The following is a 20335-nucleotide window of genomic DNA, read 5'->3' on the forward strand; positions in this document are numbered from 1 at the left end:
ACGAAGGTTTTCAATATTTGATTCTTCTCTGCCGGACACCTAAGCCTATGCTTTCATCTGAGAATATTCACCTTGTTTTTCCTCCACTTCTAAGTAGGAACTGGACCTGCAAAAGGCCCGGGATATCACCTGCTCTGCTCTCAATTTGTGTTCTGCCAATCAGTATTTCTACCTTTTTCTTTCTCCAGATATGAGATCCTAACTCCCAATGCTATTCCTAAAGGCTTCATGGATGGCAAACAGGCCTGCGAGCGAATGGTAAGATTTCTTTTTTTGTTGTTTTGGGTTTTTATGATAGGGTCCCTATTGTGTGTCCTGGAACTCCCAGAGATCGGCCTGCCTCTGCCTCCCAAGTGCTGGGATTAAAGACGTGCACCACCACATCTTGATGACGACGACGACGACGACAAAGACAACTTTCCTGTAGCAAAAGTAATCAGTTTCCTCCTCTCTCAGATCCGGGCTTTAGAACTGGACCCAAACCTGTACAGAATTGGACAGAGCAAGATATTTTTTCGAGCTGGAGTTTTGGCGCACTTAGAAGAAGAAAGAGATTTAAAAATCACCGATATCATCATCTTTTTCCAAGCTGTATGCAGAGGCTACCTAGCCAGGAAGTAAGTGGCTGTGTGAACCCAGCATCTCTGATGCATAGTCTTGGGCTGGGCATTGTGTTGTATCCATGATGCAAGTGGGCGCGAGACGGACAGGCTCTGTCCTTGTGGACCGTGCATTCCCATGGGAGCGGCATGTGGAAGAGCCAGATGCACATCCCAAAAGGAAACCACAGGGTTGGAGCTCTGCTTCTCCAAGGCCCTGGGGGAGCCGTCCCTGAGGGACGTTTGCCTTGAGGCCAGCTTCCCTTGAGCAGCTATGAGCAGGCACGCTCCTTACTGTCCTGCAGGGCCTTTGCCAAGAAGCAGCAGCAACTGAGTGCCTTGAGGGTCTTGCAGCGGAACTGCGCGGCGTACCTGAAGCTGCGACACTGGCAGTGGTGGCGCGTCTTCACGAAGGTGGGCTGGTCCAGGTGGTCCTAACGACTCTCTGTGTGGAGGCCTCGGATCAGCAGGGGTGGGGCTGAACTGACGTGATGACCTGTTTACCTTGTCCCAGGTGAAGCCTCTCCTCCAAGTGACCCGCCAGGAGGAAGAGCTCCAGGCAAAAGATGAGGAGCTGCTGAAAGTGAAAGAGAAGCAGACGAAAGTGGAAGGGGAGCTTGAGGAGATGGAGAGGAAGCACCAGCAGGTGTGTGCGCCCACTCTGCGCCCCACAGCGCCCTGACTGCGTGTCCGGCCATGCCCACCACATCATCCTGTTAGGGCAGGTTTTTCACTCCCTTTCTAAAGTTCCAGCAACATTGGGCCTTATGGCTTAGATTGATGTAAGTTCAAATCAGCCTCAACTCCCGCACCTCCCTCGTCTCACGCTCTGGGCACTAAGCAGGTCATGGTGCTGTGACACTTGTGTCGGGCCCTCTGTAGGATGGGACTCCCGGTGCTGAGTGCTCATGTCTGCTTGTGAGGAAAGAGAAAAGTAAAGGCAGCGTGGCTGAGCAGGGCCCCTCTGCGGGAACTTGGCAAAGCTCGGACAGGAACAGCATCGGTGGGAAGGCCAAGCATGTCACTTGCTGGGCAACAGGCATTGGTAGTTCCCAAGAACCTTGTTGGGGCTTTTTGTTTGCTTGTTTTGATGTTTTGATTTCATTTGGGTTTTTGTTTGGTTGGTTTTTGGTTTTTTGTTTTGGTAGAGTCCCACTTTGTAGCCCAGGCTAGCCTCAAACTCATGGCAATCCTCCTGCTTCAGCCTCCCAAGTACTGGGATTATAGGCATGAGCCACTGCCCCTGGAACCTTCTAACACTTTAATGTTCCCTCTCCTACTTATCAGTCCTTCTTAGCTTCATGGACAAACTATAATTATTCAAGTGGTGAGACCTTTGTATTTATTGTTCAAGATAAATTAGGACAATAGAAGAAAATAAAAATATTTTTATATAGTTTATGCATATGCACATACATACAAAGCATACTTGATATTTTTGCCAGATAGGCTGTTTGTTTTGAGGCAGGGTCTGTCTATGTACCCTTGGCTAGCCTGAACACAGAGCTTCTGCCTGTGTGTTTGGTATTCTTAGCCTGCTATGCCTGAGGCAGCAGGCACTGACTGCTGAACCTGGTCGGTCTCCACGGCCCTGGGCCCTGTGTGTGGAACAGGTCGGTCTGGGGTGCATGTGGGAGTCACGGCGGCCCTGGGCCCTGTGGTGTGTGGAACAGGACAGTCTGGAGTGCACGCAGTAGTCACGGCGGCCCTGGGCCCTGTGGTGTGTGGAACAGGATGGTCTGGGGTGCACGTGGGAGTCACGCCCTGGGCCCTGTGGTGTGGAACAGGTCGCAGTCTGGGGTGCACGCGGGATTCACGCCCTGGGCCCTGTGCTTCTTTCAGCTGCTGGAGGAGAAGAACATCCTCGCAGAGCAGCTGCAAGCCGAGACCGAGCTCTTCGCCGAGGCAGAGGAGATGAGGGCGCGACTCGCCGCCAAGAAGCAGGAGCTGGAGGAGATCCTCCATGACCTGGAGTCCAGGGTGGAGGAGGAGGAGGAGAGGAACCAGCTCCTCCAGAGCGAGAAGAAGAAAATGCAAGCACACATTCAGGTGCCAGGCGCGGCTCTTATGTTCGGGTCTGTTAAGCATGTGGAATCTGTGTCTCCCGAGAACAGGCCATGTGTACCGATGGATCATTCATTTGAACCACAGATTGCACAAGTTTTCTGCAAACATAGGTTTATTATTTTAAGTAGGAATCCTTTGTGTTCCAGTGGTAGCATCTTACAATGTGGAGAGACAGTCAGAAGCCGCCCAGGCTCTGGAGTGCTCCATGGAGCTTAGGCGGTTCTTTATGTCGTCACAGTGATGACATGGGCATCTTCTGACTGGCTCATGAACAGTGTGCAGCGCTGAGGGAGAGCATCAGCCCGGCCCTGGTACCTTAAAGTATAGGCTCTAGTCACAGAGCACTCTGTGTACCTGGTGAATGCCGAGACCCTGGGTGTCATGCCTGCACCTTCGCACACGGACATCTCCCTGCTCCTGGCTGCACCACTGCTGCTTCCTGGGCCGGCACCAAACCTTCCTGTGGGAACATTTCTCCCTTAACATTCCTACCACATAGCTCATCTTGGCAAAGCACAACCAGATGTTTGTCAAAGCGACCACTGGCACCATGTTATTTCCTCAGCACTCCTATACTAAGTTGGCCAGATACTTCCATTCTTCAGACAGTTCCAAGTATTCTGTGAGTTAGAGCATCTCAAAAGCTATACAGAGATTGGCTCCGTAGCAACCCTAAGCTGTGAAAGATAAATCAGTATTCATAATAGGGTATTGTCAGGCCTTAGCAGTTCTGTTCAGATGTGAGTTAAAATGTGCTTATTTCATTAAATAGTGTATCCAGTCAGAACTGCATTTGCCTGAGCATCTTTTACATATGAATTAGTGCCTCTTCCTGTGGAGCCATCTCACCAGCCTTGTGGCATATATATGTATATATCGTGTGTGCGTGTGTGCGCCCGCGCGCGTGCGTGTGTGCGCCCGCGCGCATGCGCGTGTGCTCACACTCCCGCTTCTGTGGTTAGAGCACAGTTTGCAGGAGCCGAGTCTCCCTCTGTTGTGTGGTCCGGACTAACCAGGCCTGGGCACCGGCACCTTCGCCCACGCAGCCATCTTACTGGCCTTCTCCCTATATTTTTATACTAGATTTTAACCACTTCATATGAAATGCTTGCATTTCTTTAAACATTCATGTTTCTTTATTTAAAACACAAATATGTCCCTGTGCCAGCAGTTAGCTTCCTGCTGTGTTTTTTTTTTCATGATGTGAGGTCCATATTCTCCTAAATAAACATAAGCTTAAAGGTTTGTTTGTTTACTATGTACACAGTGCGCTGCCTGCATGTGCACCTGCAGGCCAGAAGGAGGGCACCAGATACCAGGATAGATAGTTGTGAGCCACAATGTGGCTGCTAAGAATGGAACTCGGGTTCTCTGGAAGAGCGGCCAGTGTTCTTAACCTGAGCTATAAACGTGAGCTTTAATTTATTATCTTGTGACCTGAATTCATTCATGTACAATCTAAAATTACTTAAGGCACTATGATATTACTAGGTGGTGTGCTTTTTTCCTCTTGTGGGATGTCAGAGATTCCAAATTGACTACATGGCCTGGGAGCCCAATTTTGATCCCTTGCATCGTCTGGCTTTGCTCTAACTAGAGCTGTCTTCATGTGCGGTTTTGAAGATGAGTTTCTTGGTGTTAGCATTAATGTGACTGATAGAAAGTGTCGGACACTTAGGTCCTCAGCCCCTCGCCCCTTCCTACGCCATCGTTTTCCATGAATTGTTTGAAACTGCATACAGACTCACTTACTCACTGAACTTACACTGAGCATATTGCTATGTTTTGCCACCTTATTGTTGTGCAGTGCACGAATGCAGTTAGCAAAAGCTAGACAGTGGGGAGACGGCCGGGATGCAGGGAGAAGTCAGCAACCCAGAGATCCGAGGAGACCGACAAGGGCTGCCAGTCACAGCCCACGAGTTCATGGACTCAGACTCAAGCAAACAAATTTGTTAAAGGGCCTTTCTTTTTTTTTTAAGAAATGTAGCCTGAAGAGTTTTCAGATGAAATAGCATGCTTGGGATTTGCTTTCGGATAAGCCAAAGAAAAGGAAGAAGGTGGAAGTCCCAATGCAGGAGGCAGGCCGAGAGGGGACTCCTGTCGTGCACACACTCCAGAGTGCGCGGATGCTCACTGGGCCCTTGAAGAGATGCCTAGAGCTTTTGTAATAGAGGTCACCTTTACACCTCACAAGATTCATGCAGAAATTTACCATAAGTAGAACCTTTAAGCACAGTTACTCTTGGTTAATGTGTGCAACCATGCCCCCTGTTACGTTGATTATCATATCTGATAATATAGACCCTGAATAGATAAGCATGTTAGAGTGAAAACATGGACACACTCAGTTCCACTCGGGTTTGTGACACGCTTGAGGTCGCAGGTGCACCTGAGTGTTTGGTGCAGGGCCACCGTTACTTTCCTGTTTGCTCTGTTGCTTATTATTACTGTATGGCATGAATTTCAGTTGCTCATGTTCTGCCTCTTCACAAATGGACCACAGCTTGATTGCCAAAGCCTTTTTGCAGCATGCTCATAGTTTCCTGGTGGTAACACATGCCAGGCTGGCCTGCAACTCAAGATCTCCCTTGCCTCAGCCGCCTCGGTGCTGGCACTACAGCATTGCCGCTGCCCCAGCTCATTGGTTTTGGGGTTTTTTTTTAGTCCAAATCACCCCAATGGTTTCCCACAGTTGTGTTTGCAGAGCTTGCCATGTTGGGTTGACCCAGTTTATACCTTAACTCGTGGAGGCGCCTATGTCTGCCTCCTGCTTGCAAATGCAGCGCAGGCATGTTGTTTTTCCTGTGTGCTCATGTGGCGGAACAGCTGGGAGGGCTGACGGGACCTTTTCCTCGACAGGACCTGGAGGAGCAGCTGGATGAGGAGGAGGGGGCCCGTCAGAAGCTGCAGCTGGAGAAGGTGACGGCAGAGGCTAAAATGAAGAAGATGGAAGAGGAGGTGCTGCTTCTGGAAGACCAGAATTCCAAGTTCATCAAAGTAAGGCCATTTCCATCGGCGCTGCGGCCAGACGCCAGAAAAGCGCTGGCATACCCTGAGCGTGGCACAGGAGAGGGCAAGGGATTTCTGGAGACAATTCTAGTTGCAGTTACTTCCTGTGTAAACCTTCCTGTCTAGAGGTCTGAAGACAGACACTATTTAGCCAAATGTCCTTAACAACCTTTTCCACCCTGTCCCGTCTGTGCCACTGGTAATCCATCTGGTATCTGGGCTCTGAGCACAAGGCAGCACCAGGTAGCCACAGGAGAGTGCCTAGCTACCCACTTTTTCTCACCTCAGAAAAGATGTTCAGAGTAATCCCAAACCCAGGCTGTAATTTCTTGTGTCTTTTCTGAAGTAGATTTTTTTTCTACTTAGGAAAAGAAGCTGATGGAAGAGCGCATCGCTGAGTGCTCCTCTCAGCTGGCTGAGGAGGAGGAAAAGGCGAAGAACTTGGCCAAAATCAGGAACAAGCAAGAAGTGATGATCTCAGATTTAGAAGGTCGGTGTCGGCCCAGAGGTCAACAGTGGGGCGCAGGCATGGCGGCTGCTTACAGTGAGGGTCACTGTTCACACAGACCCTCACAGTCACATCATTTAGTGCTCTGGGGAATGGATAGGATGGTTTTCTTTCGGGGTGTTTTTTTAAACTTGCCTTTGATGGACATTCTGGGCATTTGATCTAAACACTGCACAGATGTGCCCAGGGGACACCTCACAAAGGCAGTGGCCAATGGCATAGCCTTGTGGGACAGAGCTGAAACCAGAGAGCAACATTGTCAGCAGCTCTGGCAAAAGTGATGTCAGAATTGAGATGGCTGCGAAAGAAAGGCCGGACGCTGTGAAGGGCGGGTAGACCTGTCCTTGGCCAAGCAGCTACTGAGTGCCGTCTGCTCAGGCCCTCCCTGCAGGGCCTGCTCACTAGCTTTCTCTACTGCTTAATTTTACAACAGGGGAAAATGCACTTGTGTGTTGTGTTTCAATTGCTATAGATCAAAGATAGAATGTCAGTGTAAACTGATTTTCCTAAATTACTCTGCTGCCCTTGGGGTCCTCCGCTACAGCGGGGCCCATGAGGCAGATATGCCTGTCCTGTGCCATGACTAAGGCCTTATAGCAGAGAGACTGGGAAAACAGACGTGCAACCTCTGCGGCCTCCTGGTCTGCTCTCACCTGTACTTCTTGGGGTTAGGGTTAGAGTCGGGCAGTGGCCGGGGTAGCCCTCCCCTGTTAACTCCCTTCCCAGTTGTGGGCGCAGTGATGGTGTGAGGCACACCCAAACATCTTGGCTCTTAACAGCGTGGACTCACTTTTTAAAGGGGGAGGAACATCTTTGGACAACACCCCATTTCTCTTTCCACACACTCATTCGCCGCCCCCCATTTATCCTGGTAGACCCCAGGTGACCAAGCTCTTGCCTCGGTCAGCAAAGCGATGACCACATCCACCCACTGTGTGCTCTGCTTCTGTCTTGCCTTACAGAGCGCTTGAAGAAGGAGGAGAAGACTCGACAAGAACTGGAAAAGGCCAAACGGAAACTGGACGGGGAAACCACTGACCTGCAGGACCAGATCGCTGAGCTCCAGGCGCAGGTCGATGAGCTCAAACTCCAGCTGGCCAAGAAGGATGAGGAGCTTCAGGGGCGCTGGCCAGGTGTGGGCCAGCACACTCGGGGAGCCAGCGGGGCGGGCGGGCCTGCGTTCCTGCATCATGGCCCATGTTGAGCATAGGAGAGCCCCAGGGAACAAGACGTGCTTATGACATAAGCTCATGAGAACCCCACCACTACATTATTTGTCAGAGCACCAAGGCCTCATAACCCATTGCCAATGTTTAGACTGACAAATGATTGTCACATCTCAATCCTGGGAGAGTCACACCAAAGAACAAGGTCCTTTACCACACTAAATGCCTTCTGTATGTTACATATTAGTTTCCACGTGTAACTTTGGAGGAGGAAAAACATTTTGGAACCATTTCCTCTTTATTCCATGATCTGGAGTCCAAGCCATTTGCATTATGGAAGCCATTCAAGTACTTACTTCTCTAGTTTATCATTTTAGCTACCTGGCTACACGGTCTTGGAGTTTAATTTATAAACTATTTTAACCAAAAACAACTTGTATGGGGACTGGAGAGGTGACACGGCTGCCAGGGAGTAGCTTGCCTATCATGCACAAAGTCTTGGGTCTGAGTGTATAATCCTGTACAACCCCAGCCGGTAGAGGCAGGAGGAAGGGGATGGGGGAGTCCATCGTCATCCCCAGCTCCATAAGACGCCCACGGCTCACATTTGGGGGAAAAAAAAAAAACTTACAACACATTTCTCCTGGCCGGTGTCACTGTCCAGCTGGAAACAGGCTTCTCACTGGAGACGCACAGTTAAGCACTGGTCCCCATCGGGAAGCTCTGCCAACACTCACGCACACCATGTGGCCTCAGTGGTGTGCCAAAGAAAGGGGGGACACTAATTGTGTGAGGGTTGCAGGCCTTGGGCTCCCACGGGCTTGTTCTAGCTGGAAACCCTCCCCGCCACCCCCACCCCCCCACGCAGTGTTCTGACTGTCACATCTCACCGCACAGGGCATTTTAAAAGTAGAGAAACCACGGATCTCACTTGACCTCCCGTGCTAGTTTGGGCCTCTAGCTAGCAGGCCCCAGGGAAGGGTGTTGTTGGGGAGGAGACACAGCCCCTCCACAGCCATCCTGAGTGTCTTTGTGCCTGCGTCTTTTGACAGAGGAGATGATGAGACGCTGCATAAGAATAACGCGCTGAAAGTTGCGCGGGAGCTGCAGGCCCAAATCGCCGAGCTCCAGGAAGACTTTGAGTCTGAAAAGGCTTCGCGGAACAAGGCTGAGAAGCAGAAACGGGACTTGAGCGAGGAGCTGGAAGCTCTGAAGACGGAGCTGGAGGACACTCTGGACACCACCGCAGCGCAGCAGGAACTACGGTGAGTGAGTGCGGCTCTGCTATGCTGGGTTTGCCAGTCCTTTCCACCTCTGCCTCCTCACACAAGGATGACAGGGAAACGGGTGGTGAAGTAGCTGTGCTTAGTGACCGCCCACACCACAGAGCGAGGCAGGGGTGTGGGGTGTGGGCGGGGCGCGGCCGAGAATGAGGTGTGGGGTGTGGGCGGGGCCGCAGAATGAGGTGTGGGGGTGTGGGTGGGGCCGCAGAATGAGGTGTGGGGTGTGGGAGGGCAGCTATGCTCAGGTTGCAGAGAAGTTTATAGAGGCCAAGAGACTGGACCAAAGGGAGAGGCAGGATGAACACAGCAGTGATGGAGTGGTCGGCACCTGCAGGCAGTTTGGGGTGGGGGGCGCTACAAACAGATGGAGCAGCGACTCTGAGGCAGTGTTTGCTGAGCATGAAAAGGCTACAGGTTCCATTCCCAACACTGTAAAAAGAAAACGGAGCGAGCACAGGCTTCAGGTCACTGTATGCACTACAGTGTCTCCCGGCCAAGCAGGGGCTCCATGCTCAGGCATAGTAGACAGAGCCTGGGAAGGTTCGTAGGCAGGAACCTATAGCTATCAGTCCATAGAATGTCACAACGCAAAGACTGGGCAGGGCCACTAGTAATGTAGATGTCATCTGTGAAGCCACTGGGGCATGTTCCACCCAGCTGTCCTTGCCTCCCCCTCGCTGCTCGCTCCATGCACCTGTGCAGCCAGCCAGGCGGGAGCCTGCTTTCCCAGCTAGTGATTGAGCTGCTTGTGCAAGACTGCGTGTGCACCTGTCAGCAGCTTGGGTGTGTTAGCAATGGCAGAGTCACCATTGCCCCAGTGGGAGGCTGCAATGTCAGGTAAAGACAGACGGCAGAGGAACCAGGAGAGGGGCATGGCTACAAGCAGGCCCAGGAGGAAGGATTAGTGTGTGAACGCCAGTGTCAGTCAGGATGTGCCATCTGGGTCTGGTCATGAGCCAGGAAGCAGGCCCCGGGGAGAATGACTGTGTCTAGGTAGCAGGTGGTGAGGTCAGACCAGGGTTTCCGAAGTACTCACAAGGCTCAGCGGACAGCACAGCACAGCACAGCACACTGCCAGGCTCGGGCGGACAGCACAGCACAGCACACTGCCAGGATTTGCTCCAGGAATGTGCATTAGCATTTTAAGTTCCAGCGGCTTCTCAAAGGTTCTGCTTTATAAAAATCTAAATTTTCCAAAGTCTCTGCTCGCAAGGTCTTTTTGTTTTAATGGGAGGGGGGTTAAGGTATGTGCCCATGTGTGCAGGTGCCTAAAGAACTAAACACTCAGACCCTCGGAAGCTGGGTTACCAGAACCGGGAGGAGGGCATGGTTCTCCCTGGATCTGGACTTACAGGCAGCTGTGAGCACCTGGTGGCGGTGCTGGGAACCCTGCAAAAGCAAAACCACACTTAACCACCAAGGCAGATTTCTGGCCACAACTCTGATCATTCTGCCATTCAACTCTTGCTCATGGTGGCTCACACCTGCATGACTGAGGCAAGAGGGTTGCCTCAAGTTTGGAGCCTGGGCTAGGGAGAGGCATGGCTTTGGCTCTCCTGAAACCTTCCAAGGCCTGTTTGAGAGCTCGCTACCTCTCCTTCATCACTGGTTTTCCTTGACTGTGGGCATGAGGCTCTCTTCTGTGCTGAAAGTCTGCAGGGAAAGAGGTTGCCAAGTCTGGGGAGAGCTGAGAGCTGAAGGGTTGTGTGACTTTGGGATTCAGGTAGAGACCAGGCACAAACTTGAGAAGGTGAGGAGCTGGCAGCAGGGCCTTCACTGGGCATGTACAACCCGGAGCCTGGCCGCACCTGTGTCGAAGTCATCTTGATGAGCGCTGGCCGGGGACAGGCCAGACCAGGTGTCTGAGCCAGCAGGACCCATGACTGAACTGGGCTTCCGTGACTCTTCTGTCTAGACTACAGCTAACTGCAGAGCTGGCAGCGGCAGCCCTTTCTTGGCAGTGACCTCTGCCCTCTGTGTTAGCTGTTCCACCACAGGGAGGAAAGCATGTCGTTGGCATAGGTTATGCATCTGTGTTGGGAACAAACAGGAAACTTGTCTTAAGTACTGCCATTTTGTTTTCAGACTCTATTTTGATCATAGAGTGAAACTAAGGTCTGGTTCCCAGGCCTTAAGGGAGCTGGTGACTCCCCAAAAGCTGGGCAGCTTCTGTTATTCTGTTCCAGAACATCCTTTGTTCCCCCAAAATATGTGGCCTATTGTAAAACCTCCATTCTGTATCAGTGGCATAGACAGGAAACCTTATCGATAAGTCCTGAGGTGGGAAATGTGACAGCAACTTGGCGCACACATCTCTGCAGGCTTAAATACTCTGTGACACTCTGACTCAGGGTCACAGTTCCGCTGAGTCTGTTCTGCGACCCTGTGCGATCAGCAGTGGCTCGATCACAGTAACTTTTTGTCATCTGCATTGACCTGGGGTTTGAGTTGTGTTGGACCTAAGAGGACCTCCTAACATCTGAGGCAAACAGCAAGTCTTCCAGAGATATCCTTCGGGGGGGCCGTGGGGCTTGTGACAACCCAACCCACTACTGTAGCTCTTAGCAGGAGTGAGTTCTCCTTACTGGTTTCAGTGGGCAGGGAGGTGGGTAGTAGGAGGGCCTCCCACAGGCAAGAGCTCTACCATGGAGCTGTATTGCAAGCCCTGGTTTCAGTTTCTGTCAGGCTGTCCTCTTGAACATGACACTCAGGTTGACAGATTTATCGTGTGTGGGAGCTGAGCTCACCTCTGGTTAGTGAAATAGCCGGGTAATTCATGTGGCCGTCATACGTCATAGACAGTTAGAAACTACTAGAAAGCCCACAGGGATGTTGGATACCAGTGATGTCCTTGCCTTCGGTGCAGCCAGGCAGGCCCTCTACTTCACTCAGAGCATTCGATCCTGTGGTCTTTTATCTGCTGTGCCCGTGTACCAGACACAGACGCTGAGACCTTTTCTGGAGAGATGCCACCCTTCAGCCTGCCTTACCTTCTGTCTCCCAAGCTGCCTCCGGAAGGGGCTGAGGAACCCATTCGCTCCCTGTAGCTGCTTCACAAGGAGGACGGGAAGGCTTGCTTATGGTGTGGCACCTTTGTAACTAGGCTGTTACAAGCCTCCTGGGACTTGTGTCAGGAAGGTGGCTGGACTGAGGCAGTGTGACAGCACGTGTCAAGCAGTTCCTGACCTGTAAGTGGGCCGGACTGCACAGTGACTCTCGTTGCAAGTCAGCGTGGAGGGCTCATTGCACTGTTTCTAGAAGGATTTCTGATGTCACAGTAACGAATGTGCCTGCTTACTGGAAATAGCATGCCTGGTGTTTGTCAAAGAACTCGCCGTAAGGTTTACACTAAGCACACAGTCCGTAAAACGTGTTTCAGTTTAATCGGTCAGCCAACTCTGATCTTCAGACTTTAAAAATGTGTCTCCAGCACAAAACGTGAGCAGGAAGTGGCCGAGCTGAAGAAGGCTCTTGAGGACGAGACTAAGAGCCACGAAGCTCAGGTCCAGGACATGAGGCAGAGGCACGCCACGGCACTGGAGGAGCTGTCCGAGCAGCTGGAACAGGCTAAACGGGTGAGGACCCCCACCCCAGGCTTACTCACCGGGTCCCTGTAGGTGCACTGGCTAGCGCCCAGCCTTTGTAGAGTACGGCTGGGCCTCTCCAGCTAAGGCCAGTGGCCGCAGGAGCAGTGTTAGCCTCTCCTGCCCTCCCACACCGGCGCTGTTTCCATTCCTTACAGTGCACCTTCTCCAGCGTCCCACTGGCCTCCTGGAGAGGCCGCCTTCCTGTCACCTGCCTCTGTTCCCTCCTTTCTTTCTACTTAGCTGCAGGCCACCCTTCACTGCACAGGGTGATGGAGTTAGTGTGAGTGAGGGTCAGTCTCAGCTCCAGGACAGTAGGTAACCTATCATTGCCACCCAGCTACTCAGTGGATAGCCAAGTTCTGTGGCCACAGAGCCCTGGGTAGCCTTGTCTCCAACCTCAGCCAGTGGCTCAGAGAGACCCAGCCCTGCTCCAAACTCAGGTTAGTAAGTTGGAAAAATGTTCTTAACAACTTGCTACTGAGTGCACATAGTTTATTCCGTCTGCCCTATATGGACAACAAGAGCTGCAGAGTAGGACAAGCTCCCCACAGCCCATGGCTGGTACTCCACCAGCGCACGACGTGTTCCCACCCAGAACCCCGGCACACTCAGGGCAGCGGGTGCTTCGTGCATTCCTCCAGCACATGGTGCTTGTAGGCCCATTCTGTGCCCCCAGAATTCTGCAGACAAAAGTGGCGCTTTTTATGGCGTGTTGTAAGGCAACCACTGAAGAATTCTTCCTCCCTCCCGCTCCTAGTTCAAAGCCAATCTGGAAAAGAACAAGCAGGGCCTGGAGACGGACAACAGGGAGCTGGCGTGTGAGGTGAAGGCGCTGCAGCAGGTCAAGGCTGAGTCTGAGCACGAGGAAGAAGCTGGACGCGCAGGTCCAGGAGCTCCACGCCAAGGTGTCGGAGGGTGACAGGCTCAGGGTAGAGCTGGCTGAGAAAGCAAACAAGCTGCAGGTAAGCTGGGCCCTGGCAGGTGTCACCACAGTCAAAGGTGGCAACTCTGGAGTGTGTTTGATGAAGATAAATGATCCTTTAAAGAGTAAGGTGTGCGAGCGTAGACGTGGCCGAGCTGCCGTAAACCGTGGCTGGAGTTGAGTGCTTTCAAGCACAGCTGCACCTTCTCCGCAATTCCAGTACACAAGAGAGGCTGGCTGTACACACAGATGTTTAAAGTGTAAGTTGGTACAGGTTTTTTTCCTAGTTTGGTTATCATATAGTGTAAACCATAAAACTGAATGCCCTTGCGACCCCCAAAACTAGTGTCTTTTCTCATTTATGCTAGAGACATAAAGCCACACACAGGCTCAGGTTTACAGCTGCTGTCTGTAGAAATCTGTGCAAAGCACCAGATCAGAGACGCCTTGGGCATCTAATAATGGACGCTAGTGCAGCCAGGAAAGCGACTTATCAGAGGGGCGTCAGTTTGGGGAAAGGCATTTGTGCTGCTCCTGCGTTGAACAAAGCATGGAATCTGGTTGTCACCTAGAAGGACAGCAGATGGTCCAGGCACAGCATACCGTACTTACCTTTTATGGAATTGTAGGGCCCCACCTGAAGTCCAGCTTTCTGCATCTTAGCCAGAGCTGTCAGAAGCCTTTTAAGGAGAATGGCCTGCTGTGTGCTGAATCCTCGCCTGTGCCTCACGGCATCATGAGCGCTGTGCTTGGCTCGGAGGGCAAGGTGACATCAGTGGCTCCCTAGGAAACAGACTCCTGTGGCCGTCACACCAGCTCCGTGTGTTAGGCAGGGAAGCTGCAGGTCACAGAAGCGAGCTGGGGCCTGCTCACTGGCCCCTCTCAGAGCTCAGAAGGCAGGCGGTCCCCCTTGACACCAGAGACCTTGTACCCCAAGAGCAGGGCAAGGTAAGTCCTCTGAGGGATGTTGCCAGGAGAGTGGGAACAGAAGCGTGGTCGTCCTGTTAGGTACACAAATGGGTCTCCCACAGAAGACAAAGGGACACAGGCACTTGTTGTCTCTTCCGAGTCCCTCTCCTGTCTGTCTTTGGCTACAACACCAAAAATAAATAAATAAAAAGGTCTTTTAGGCTCTCTCTCTCTCTCTCTCTCTCTCTCTCTCTCTCTCTCTCTCTCTCTCTCTCTCTCTCTCTCTCAAGAAAAATTTCCTGTTTTGTTTTGAGTGGGGTGGGGCGGGGTTAAAACAGGGTTTCTCTGTGTAGCCTTGGCTGTCCTAGAACTTGCTCTGTAGACCAGGGTGGCCTCAAACTCAGAGATCCTCCTGCCTCTGCCTCCCAAGCGCTGGGCTTTTATGAGTTTTTGTCCACATGTCTGTCTGTGTACCCCTTGTGTGCCTGATGCCCACCAGGACCGGAAGAGGACGGCAGATCCTCTAGGACCTTTGTGAGCCACCGTGTGGTGCTGGGTACTACACCCAGATCTTCCAGAAGTGCAGCCAGTTCTCTTACCCTCTGAGCCATCTCTCTACCCCTTTTGGAAACATCTTTCATTGTGGAGGAAAAGGGTGGAAATATCACATTATCCCTAAAATCTGACCATCAGCAACTTTATGCACATATAGAATAGGTACCTGTTTTACAGCTGGAAGATGTTCTGGCTGATTACTAGTCTGCACATTTCCTTCCGAGTTCCTTAATGAAATATCAAGTTCTGTAAGGAGATAAATTCTGGGTGTCCCCACCGTGCACGCCTAATGTAGGGTAACATGAAAGAGAACACCTGCAGCCCAGCCTGGCCCTTCACATCTTCTAACAGATGGGGTTTCATTTTGTCTGTCTGTGGTAAAAGTAAAACACAGACAAGATCGTAGCAGCCAAGCGCCGTCTGCCCTTTCAGCTGGAGACCCTAGTGAGGTGGCCATGGAGCAGGTTTTAACATGACTATAAGTGGTAAGCACCACGTGTGCGCACACACATACACCCCACACGTGCGCACTCCCGCACTGCTCTGTGTTGAGCTGTGGTGTTAGCTTTTTCTCATGTGGAGCTGAATCTCATCCTCACCTCTTTGCAGAACGAGCTAGATAATGTCTCAACCCTCCTGGAGGAAGCCGAGAAGAAAGGTATCAAGTTTGCTAAGGATGCAGCTGGTCTCGAGTCTCAACTACAGGACACACAGGTACGGCGGGGCGGTGGGGGGGGGATGTAGCAGATGTTTTGAAGTTGTGTCAGAGTGTTACATATGTGACCAGAGCATTGCTAAATGCATTTCTGTGATGGACCAGCCAATGAGACAAACGCTGTTTCTGCATGTGGGGTGAGGGGCTCGAAATATGGGGGTAAAAGTCCCAGATAGACAGCAGAGTCATTCAGCTACTTGGGGCAAGTTGAGCATCCGGCGCAGACACTGATGAGGGCACAGCTGGCCAGTGAGAGTAAAGGAGGCAAAAGCCCTGGAACCCTTGAAAGCCACTCCCATCTAAAAGCTACAAAGAGATTTGTGGTTACATTTTTGAGGAAGTAAATTAAGCTAAAAATAGAAAAGAAAAATTATCAAAGGGGTGGCTGAGATTGATCCTAAAGAGAAATGCCTGCCCAGGGCTGGGCCTGAGACACAGAGGAGGGGACCGCAGCAGGGACGGCAGCACGGGGCCTGAGGGAGACTGAGTGGTTATTATATCTGTCGCGAGGTATTCCTTGTCCATCAGGGTGCTTTCTCTTTTATGGCATAATTGTCGAGAGACTATCTTGGTTTGGGTCTTTGTTTTTCTGGCGGGGACGGAGCCCCAGTGTCTGGTGCTGCAGTCAGCGCGCTCGCTCTCACACAGGAGCTCCTGCAGGAGGAGACGCGGCAGAAGCTGAACCTGAGCGGTCGGGTGCGGCAGCTGGAGGAGGAGAAGAGCAGCCTGCAGGAGCAGCAGGAGGAGGAGGAGGCGGCCAGGAGGAACCTGGAAAAGCAGCTGCTGGCCCTGCAGGCCCAGGTGCTTGTCCTCTTCGGGAGCAGCACTGCCCTAGATGTGTGCAGCAACAGTGGCTGGCCGCGTGCGGCTGCCTCACTGCATTTGGGGCAGTTAATTAGGTTGCACTAAATTAAGTTCGTTATATGATTTTGGTTTTGGGGGGTGGGGTTTGACCTGGACCTAGCAGAACACTGGTGTCCTCTCCATAACATCACGACCTTGAGAGACAGAACTGTGGTTTCTGTGGGGCTCAGTTCACTGCATCTTAGAGCAAAGCTGAGGGTCCTGCTCCAGGACTATTTGTCTTAAAAGTCATACCGTGCTAGTTTATAGTATTGAAAACGAGGTTTTATTCTTGAAATGCAAAGCTCAGGTGAGCTCTCACGGCCTTCCCTTCCCTTACCCAAAACCTAGTTGGCCGACACCAAGAAGAAAGTCGATGATGACCTGGGGACAATTGAGGGTTTGGAGGAAGCCAAGAAGAAACTGCTTAAGGACGTGGAGGCGCTGAGTCAGCGGCTGGAGGAGAAGACCCTGGCGTCTGACAAGCTGGAGAAGACCAAGAACCGGCTGCAGCAGGAACTGGACGACCTGACGGTGGACCTGGACCACCAGCGCCAGATCGTCTCCAGCCTGGAGAAGAAACAGAAGAAGTTTGACCAGGTGCGGGGTGCGCCCATGTCCCAGGCCCTGAGCCCACGTCCTGACGAAGAAAAGAGACACACATTTGTACAGTGCTCAGAAAGCACAGGAAGGGCATGTGGGAGTGCATGGGTCCTGCGCAGGTGAACACCGCCGTGCACCTAGGGCTTGGCAGTGTCTCATCTGGGGACATGTGTTTCTATGTGGTGCTGTGGGCAGGCCCCTGGTGCAACCTAAAATTCATTCATGACTCATAAGCCTGTCCTCACAGCCTGTGGGTGACCTATCCCATGAGGGCAGCTGTGGAACTCCCCACTGTGGCATTGTTGGCACTCAGCGCTTTGAGAGTGTGGGGTGGTCAGCCTGTGGTGGTCTCGGGTGGGTTGGCGTGTTCACTGTGCTCTGCTCCCACACAGCTGTTGGCAGAAGAGAAGAACATCTCAGCTCGCTATGCTGAAGAGCGGGACCGAGCCGAAGCCGAGGCCAGAGAGAAAGAAACCAAAGCGCTGTCCCTGGCGCGGGCCCTTGAGGAAGCCTTGGAGGCCAAGGAGGAGTTCGAGAGACAGAACAAACAGCTCCGAGCCGACATGGAGGACCTGATGAGCTCTAAAGACGACGTGGGCAAGAATGTAAGTCATCTGCGGCTGCGAGGAACACGAAGGGTCTGGGGACACAGGCCTGTGGCGAAGGCGACTACAGCCTGGTCCTGCAGGCAGATAGGAGCCAGTCTTCTGGACACACGTGTGGAATTGTATGTGTGTGTCTGTGTGCTATGTGCATGTCTGACGCACTTGAGGGCACGACAGGGCCCGGGATCCCTTGGAGCCAGAATGGCAGGTAGTTGTGAGCGGCAGATTGAACCCAGGCCATCTGCTCAGCCCCCACTGTAGCAGGTGGCCATATGTTCATCCTGCCCTGGCCCTCCTACCCGGTTCACCCTGGCAGAGGTGCCTCTCAACAGAGGGATTTCACATCTGCATTGCCAATAGTTTCAAACCCAAATATTCCAGCGTGCCTTCCCAGTGAGGCCTCAGTGCTGGCCCTCAGGGTGCCTGTGGCTGTCAGGACTTACAGTTTAGACATTTCTGTGCGCTTTCACATGTGTTCCTTCCCTCGGTGTCTAACAATCACAGAGTGGATCTTCACCTGCTGGGCCTGCAGTCAGAGGTGCAGTTCCAGCCTGGCTCTTCTCCCTATTCCATTCGTTTTATTTTGGAGCCTTTTGTTTTGTTGTTTTTGTTTTTGAGACAGGATTTCTCTATGTAGCACTGGCTGTCCTGGAACTTGCTTTGTAGACCAGGCTGGCCTTGGACTTGCAGAGATCTGCCTGCCTCTGCACCACCATGTCTGCTTCTCCTGTCATCACGTACACTGTGTAGCCTAGCACTGTTTTGTTGGCTTTGCAAAGTGTGGAGCCTACCATGAAGGACAGGTGACATCTGCATGGGGTGGGGGTCCTCTGACCATAGGTGACAGAAGACAGCCCTCATCCTACTGCGCCTCTGCCTACCGAGTCCTCAGCCAAGAGGTGGCTGGCCTGGGTAGACAGAATCGTGTAAAGGTGAAAAGTCTACAGTGGTTCTACAGTGACCAACACTCACATTCATGTGGCTTTTTTGACTACTGAGTTACCACACAGTACTAAGGAAAGGGACCTTCCTAAGCTCACCCCTGCAAATGCTAACGTGATCATGAACCCCAAAGGCAATGTGTGACAGTGCACAGGTCTGCTAAGAGATCACAGGTCACCTGGAAGGAGGTGGAGGGGCTCAGAAGGCTCACGTCTGTGGAGGGCACTGCTCCTCCATCACAAGTCCGCTCAGAGCCTTCCCAGTGCGAGTGATCTCTTGTGAGGCAGCCCCGGCACACGGGGATCTGACCCGTGTTAGCTTCAGAGCTCTGTGACTCACGGGGGAGGTTAAAACAAGTGTGAACAGGGGAGTCAGAACTCGGTTTTAAATTGCGTCTCTGAGCCTCTGCTCACCAGGTCTGATGCGTCCTGCGCCGTAGGTCCACGAGCTCGAGAAATCCAAGCGGGCCTTGGAGCAGCAGGCGGAGGAAATGAGGACGCAGCTGGAGGAGCTGGAGGACGAGCTGCAGGCCACGGAGGACGCCAAGCTCCGCCTGGAGGTCAACATGCAGGCCATGAAGGCCCAGTTTGAGAGGGACCTGCAGACCAGGGACGAGCAGAACGAGGAAAAGAAGCGGCTGCTGCTTAAACAGGTGGGCTGAGGGAGGCCGGGCCTTCAGAGCCGGCCTGGCAGTCAGCTCTGCAGCTCACCCTAGGAAGCATTAGCTGGAGAAAGCGTTGAGGCAAAGCTGTCTGTCAAGGGGAAGCCATCAGAGTACTTGGGGTACAGGAATAGAGAAGAAACTGCCCAGCAGATAGGACGACACTGCAGACTCCCACAGTTCAGGTACCATGGCCTTATCACACGTGCACACGCACACACACACATGCATGCATGCATACGCACACACACACACACACACACCTTTTTTGAAGGCTGGGATCAAACCCAGGACTCTGCACATACTGGGTAAGCACTCTACCACTGAGCTACATCCCAACCCTTAAAGGGGTCTTTACGAGGGAAAGAACAAGGCTGACATTTTACATTGGGGGAGGGGTTGGTTTTTGGTTTTTGGAGACAGGGTTTCTCTGTGTCCTCAAACTCTCACGGTTTAATCCAGAGGGCTGGGCTGGGATTAAAGGTATGCACCACTCATGCCTGGCTGATACTTAATTTTTTTTATAAGACTTGTGATCGGGCTAGAGATGTGGCTCAGTGGTTCAGAGCATTGGCTGCTCTTCCAAAGGTCCTGAGTTCAGTTCCCAGCACCCACATGGTGGCTCACAACCATCTGTGACAGGATTTGATGATGCCTCTTCTGGCGGGCAGGTATACATGCAGAGAAGCACTCACAAATACATAATAAATAAATTTTAGACTCTTATGATTGAAATATATACATACATACATACATACATACATACATACATACATACATACATATTTGAACAGTCTACCCTGAAGATTAATTTTAGCTAGTTTGAGTGTCCCTGGGAGCTCACTGGAGCAAGCCCTGACTTACATGGATTTTTTACTATTGTTTCATTAACATTAGCTTGATTCATTCTTTATTGCTAAGTAAGTTACACCGAACTTGGTGAGTTCGAGCCACATCTTGGGTGTCCATTTCTATGGGTGGCATGGCCTGCGCTGGCGGAGCTAAGCCCATGTGTTTACCCTGAGGATCCTCAACACTCACTAGCAGCCTGACTGAAGGCTGCTTGCATGTCCTGTGGAGGCTCCCGCCCAAGGTGAGAGGCCCAGGGAGAGCTGTGCCTTCACAGCTCACCCCTTCATCCTGCTCTCTGGAAGTGAGTCCCCACGTCCAGCCAACACACGGGACTTCTGGCGGACATATCTGAAACCATATCCAAGGCGTCGCCTTACCCCGGGCACACAGACCCAGATCTGCAGTCACAGTGGTGAGACCCTCTCACCTGTGGAAGCAGCTGTCCCGCCCCTCCCCCACCTGGTCTTCTGCAGGAGCAGCTGCAAGAGAAGCCTTGGTCTCCCCTG

At 52.1% G+C, this 20335-nt stretch overlaps 1 protein-coding gene across 1 annotated transcript in view; it reads left to right on the plus strand.

Moving 5' to 3' along the window:
- The window catches only part of LOC127186477 (myosin-10-like), a gene marked incomplete at its 5' end in the record, with an annotated part of 82555 nt that extends 63563 nt beyond the window's left edge, over positions 1-18992 (plus strand). The window contains 17 exon segments of the mRNA XM_051142828.1: positions 189-258; positions 457-617; positions 905-1013; positions 1114-1245; positions 2442-2648; positions 5529-5666; positions 6045-6168; positions 7149-7306; positions 8391-8617; positions 12066-12210; positions 12980-13083; positions 13085-13184; positions 15218-15322; positions 15972-16124; positions 16518-16766; positions 17162-17374; positions 18756-18992. Coding sequence (XP_050998785.1) covers positions 189-258; positions 457-617; positions 905-1013; positions 1114-1245; positions 2442-2648; positions 5529-5666; positions 6045-6168; positions 7149-7306; positions 8391-8617; positions 12066-12210; positions 12980-13083; positions 13085-13184; positions 15218-15322; positions 15972-16124; positions 16518-16766; positions 17162-17374; positions 18756-18977 — 2617 coding nt within the window.
- Between the last annotated feature and the right edge of the window lie 1343 nt (positions 18993-20335).

This window comes from Acomys russatus, unplaced genomic scaffold (genome assembly GCF_903995435.1).
Source record: "Acomys russatus unplaced genomic scaffold, mAcoRus1.1, whole genome shotgun sequence".
Taxonomy (NCBI): domain Eukaryota; kingdom Metazoa; phylum Chordata; class Mammalia; order Rodentia; family Muridae; genus Acomys; species Acomys russatus.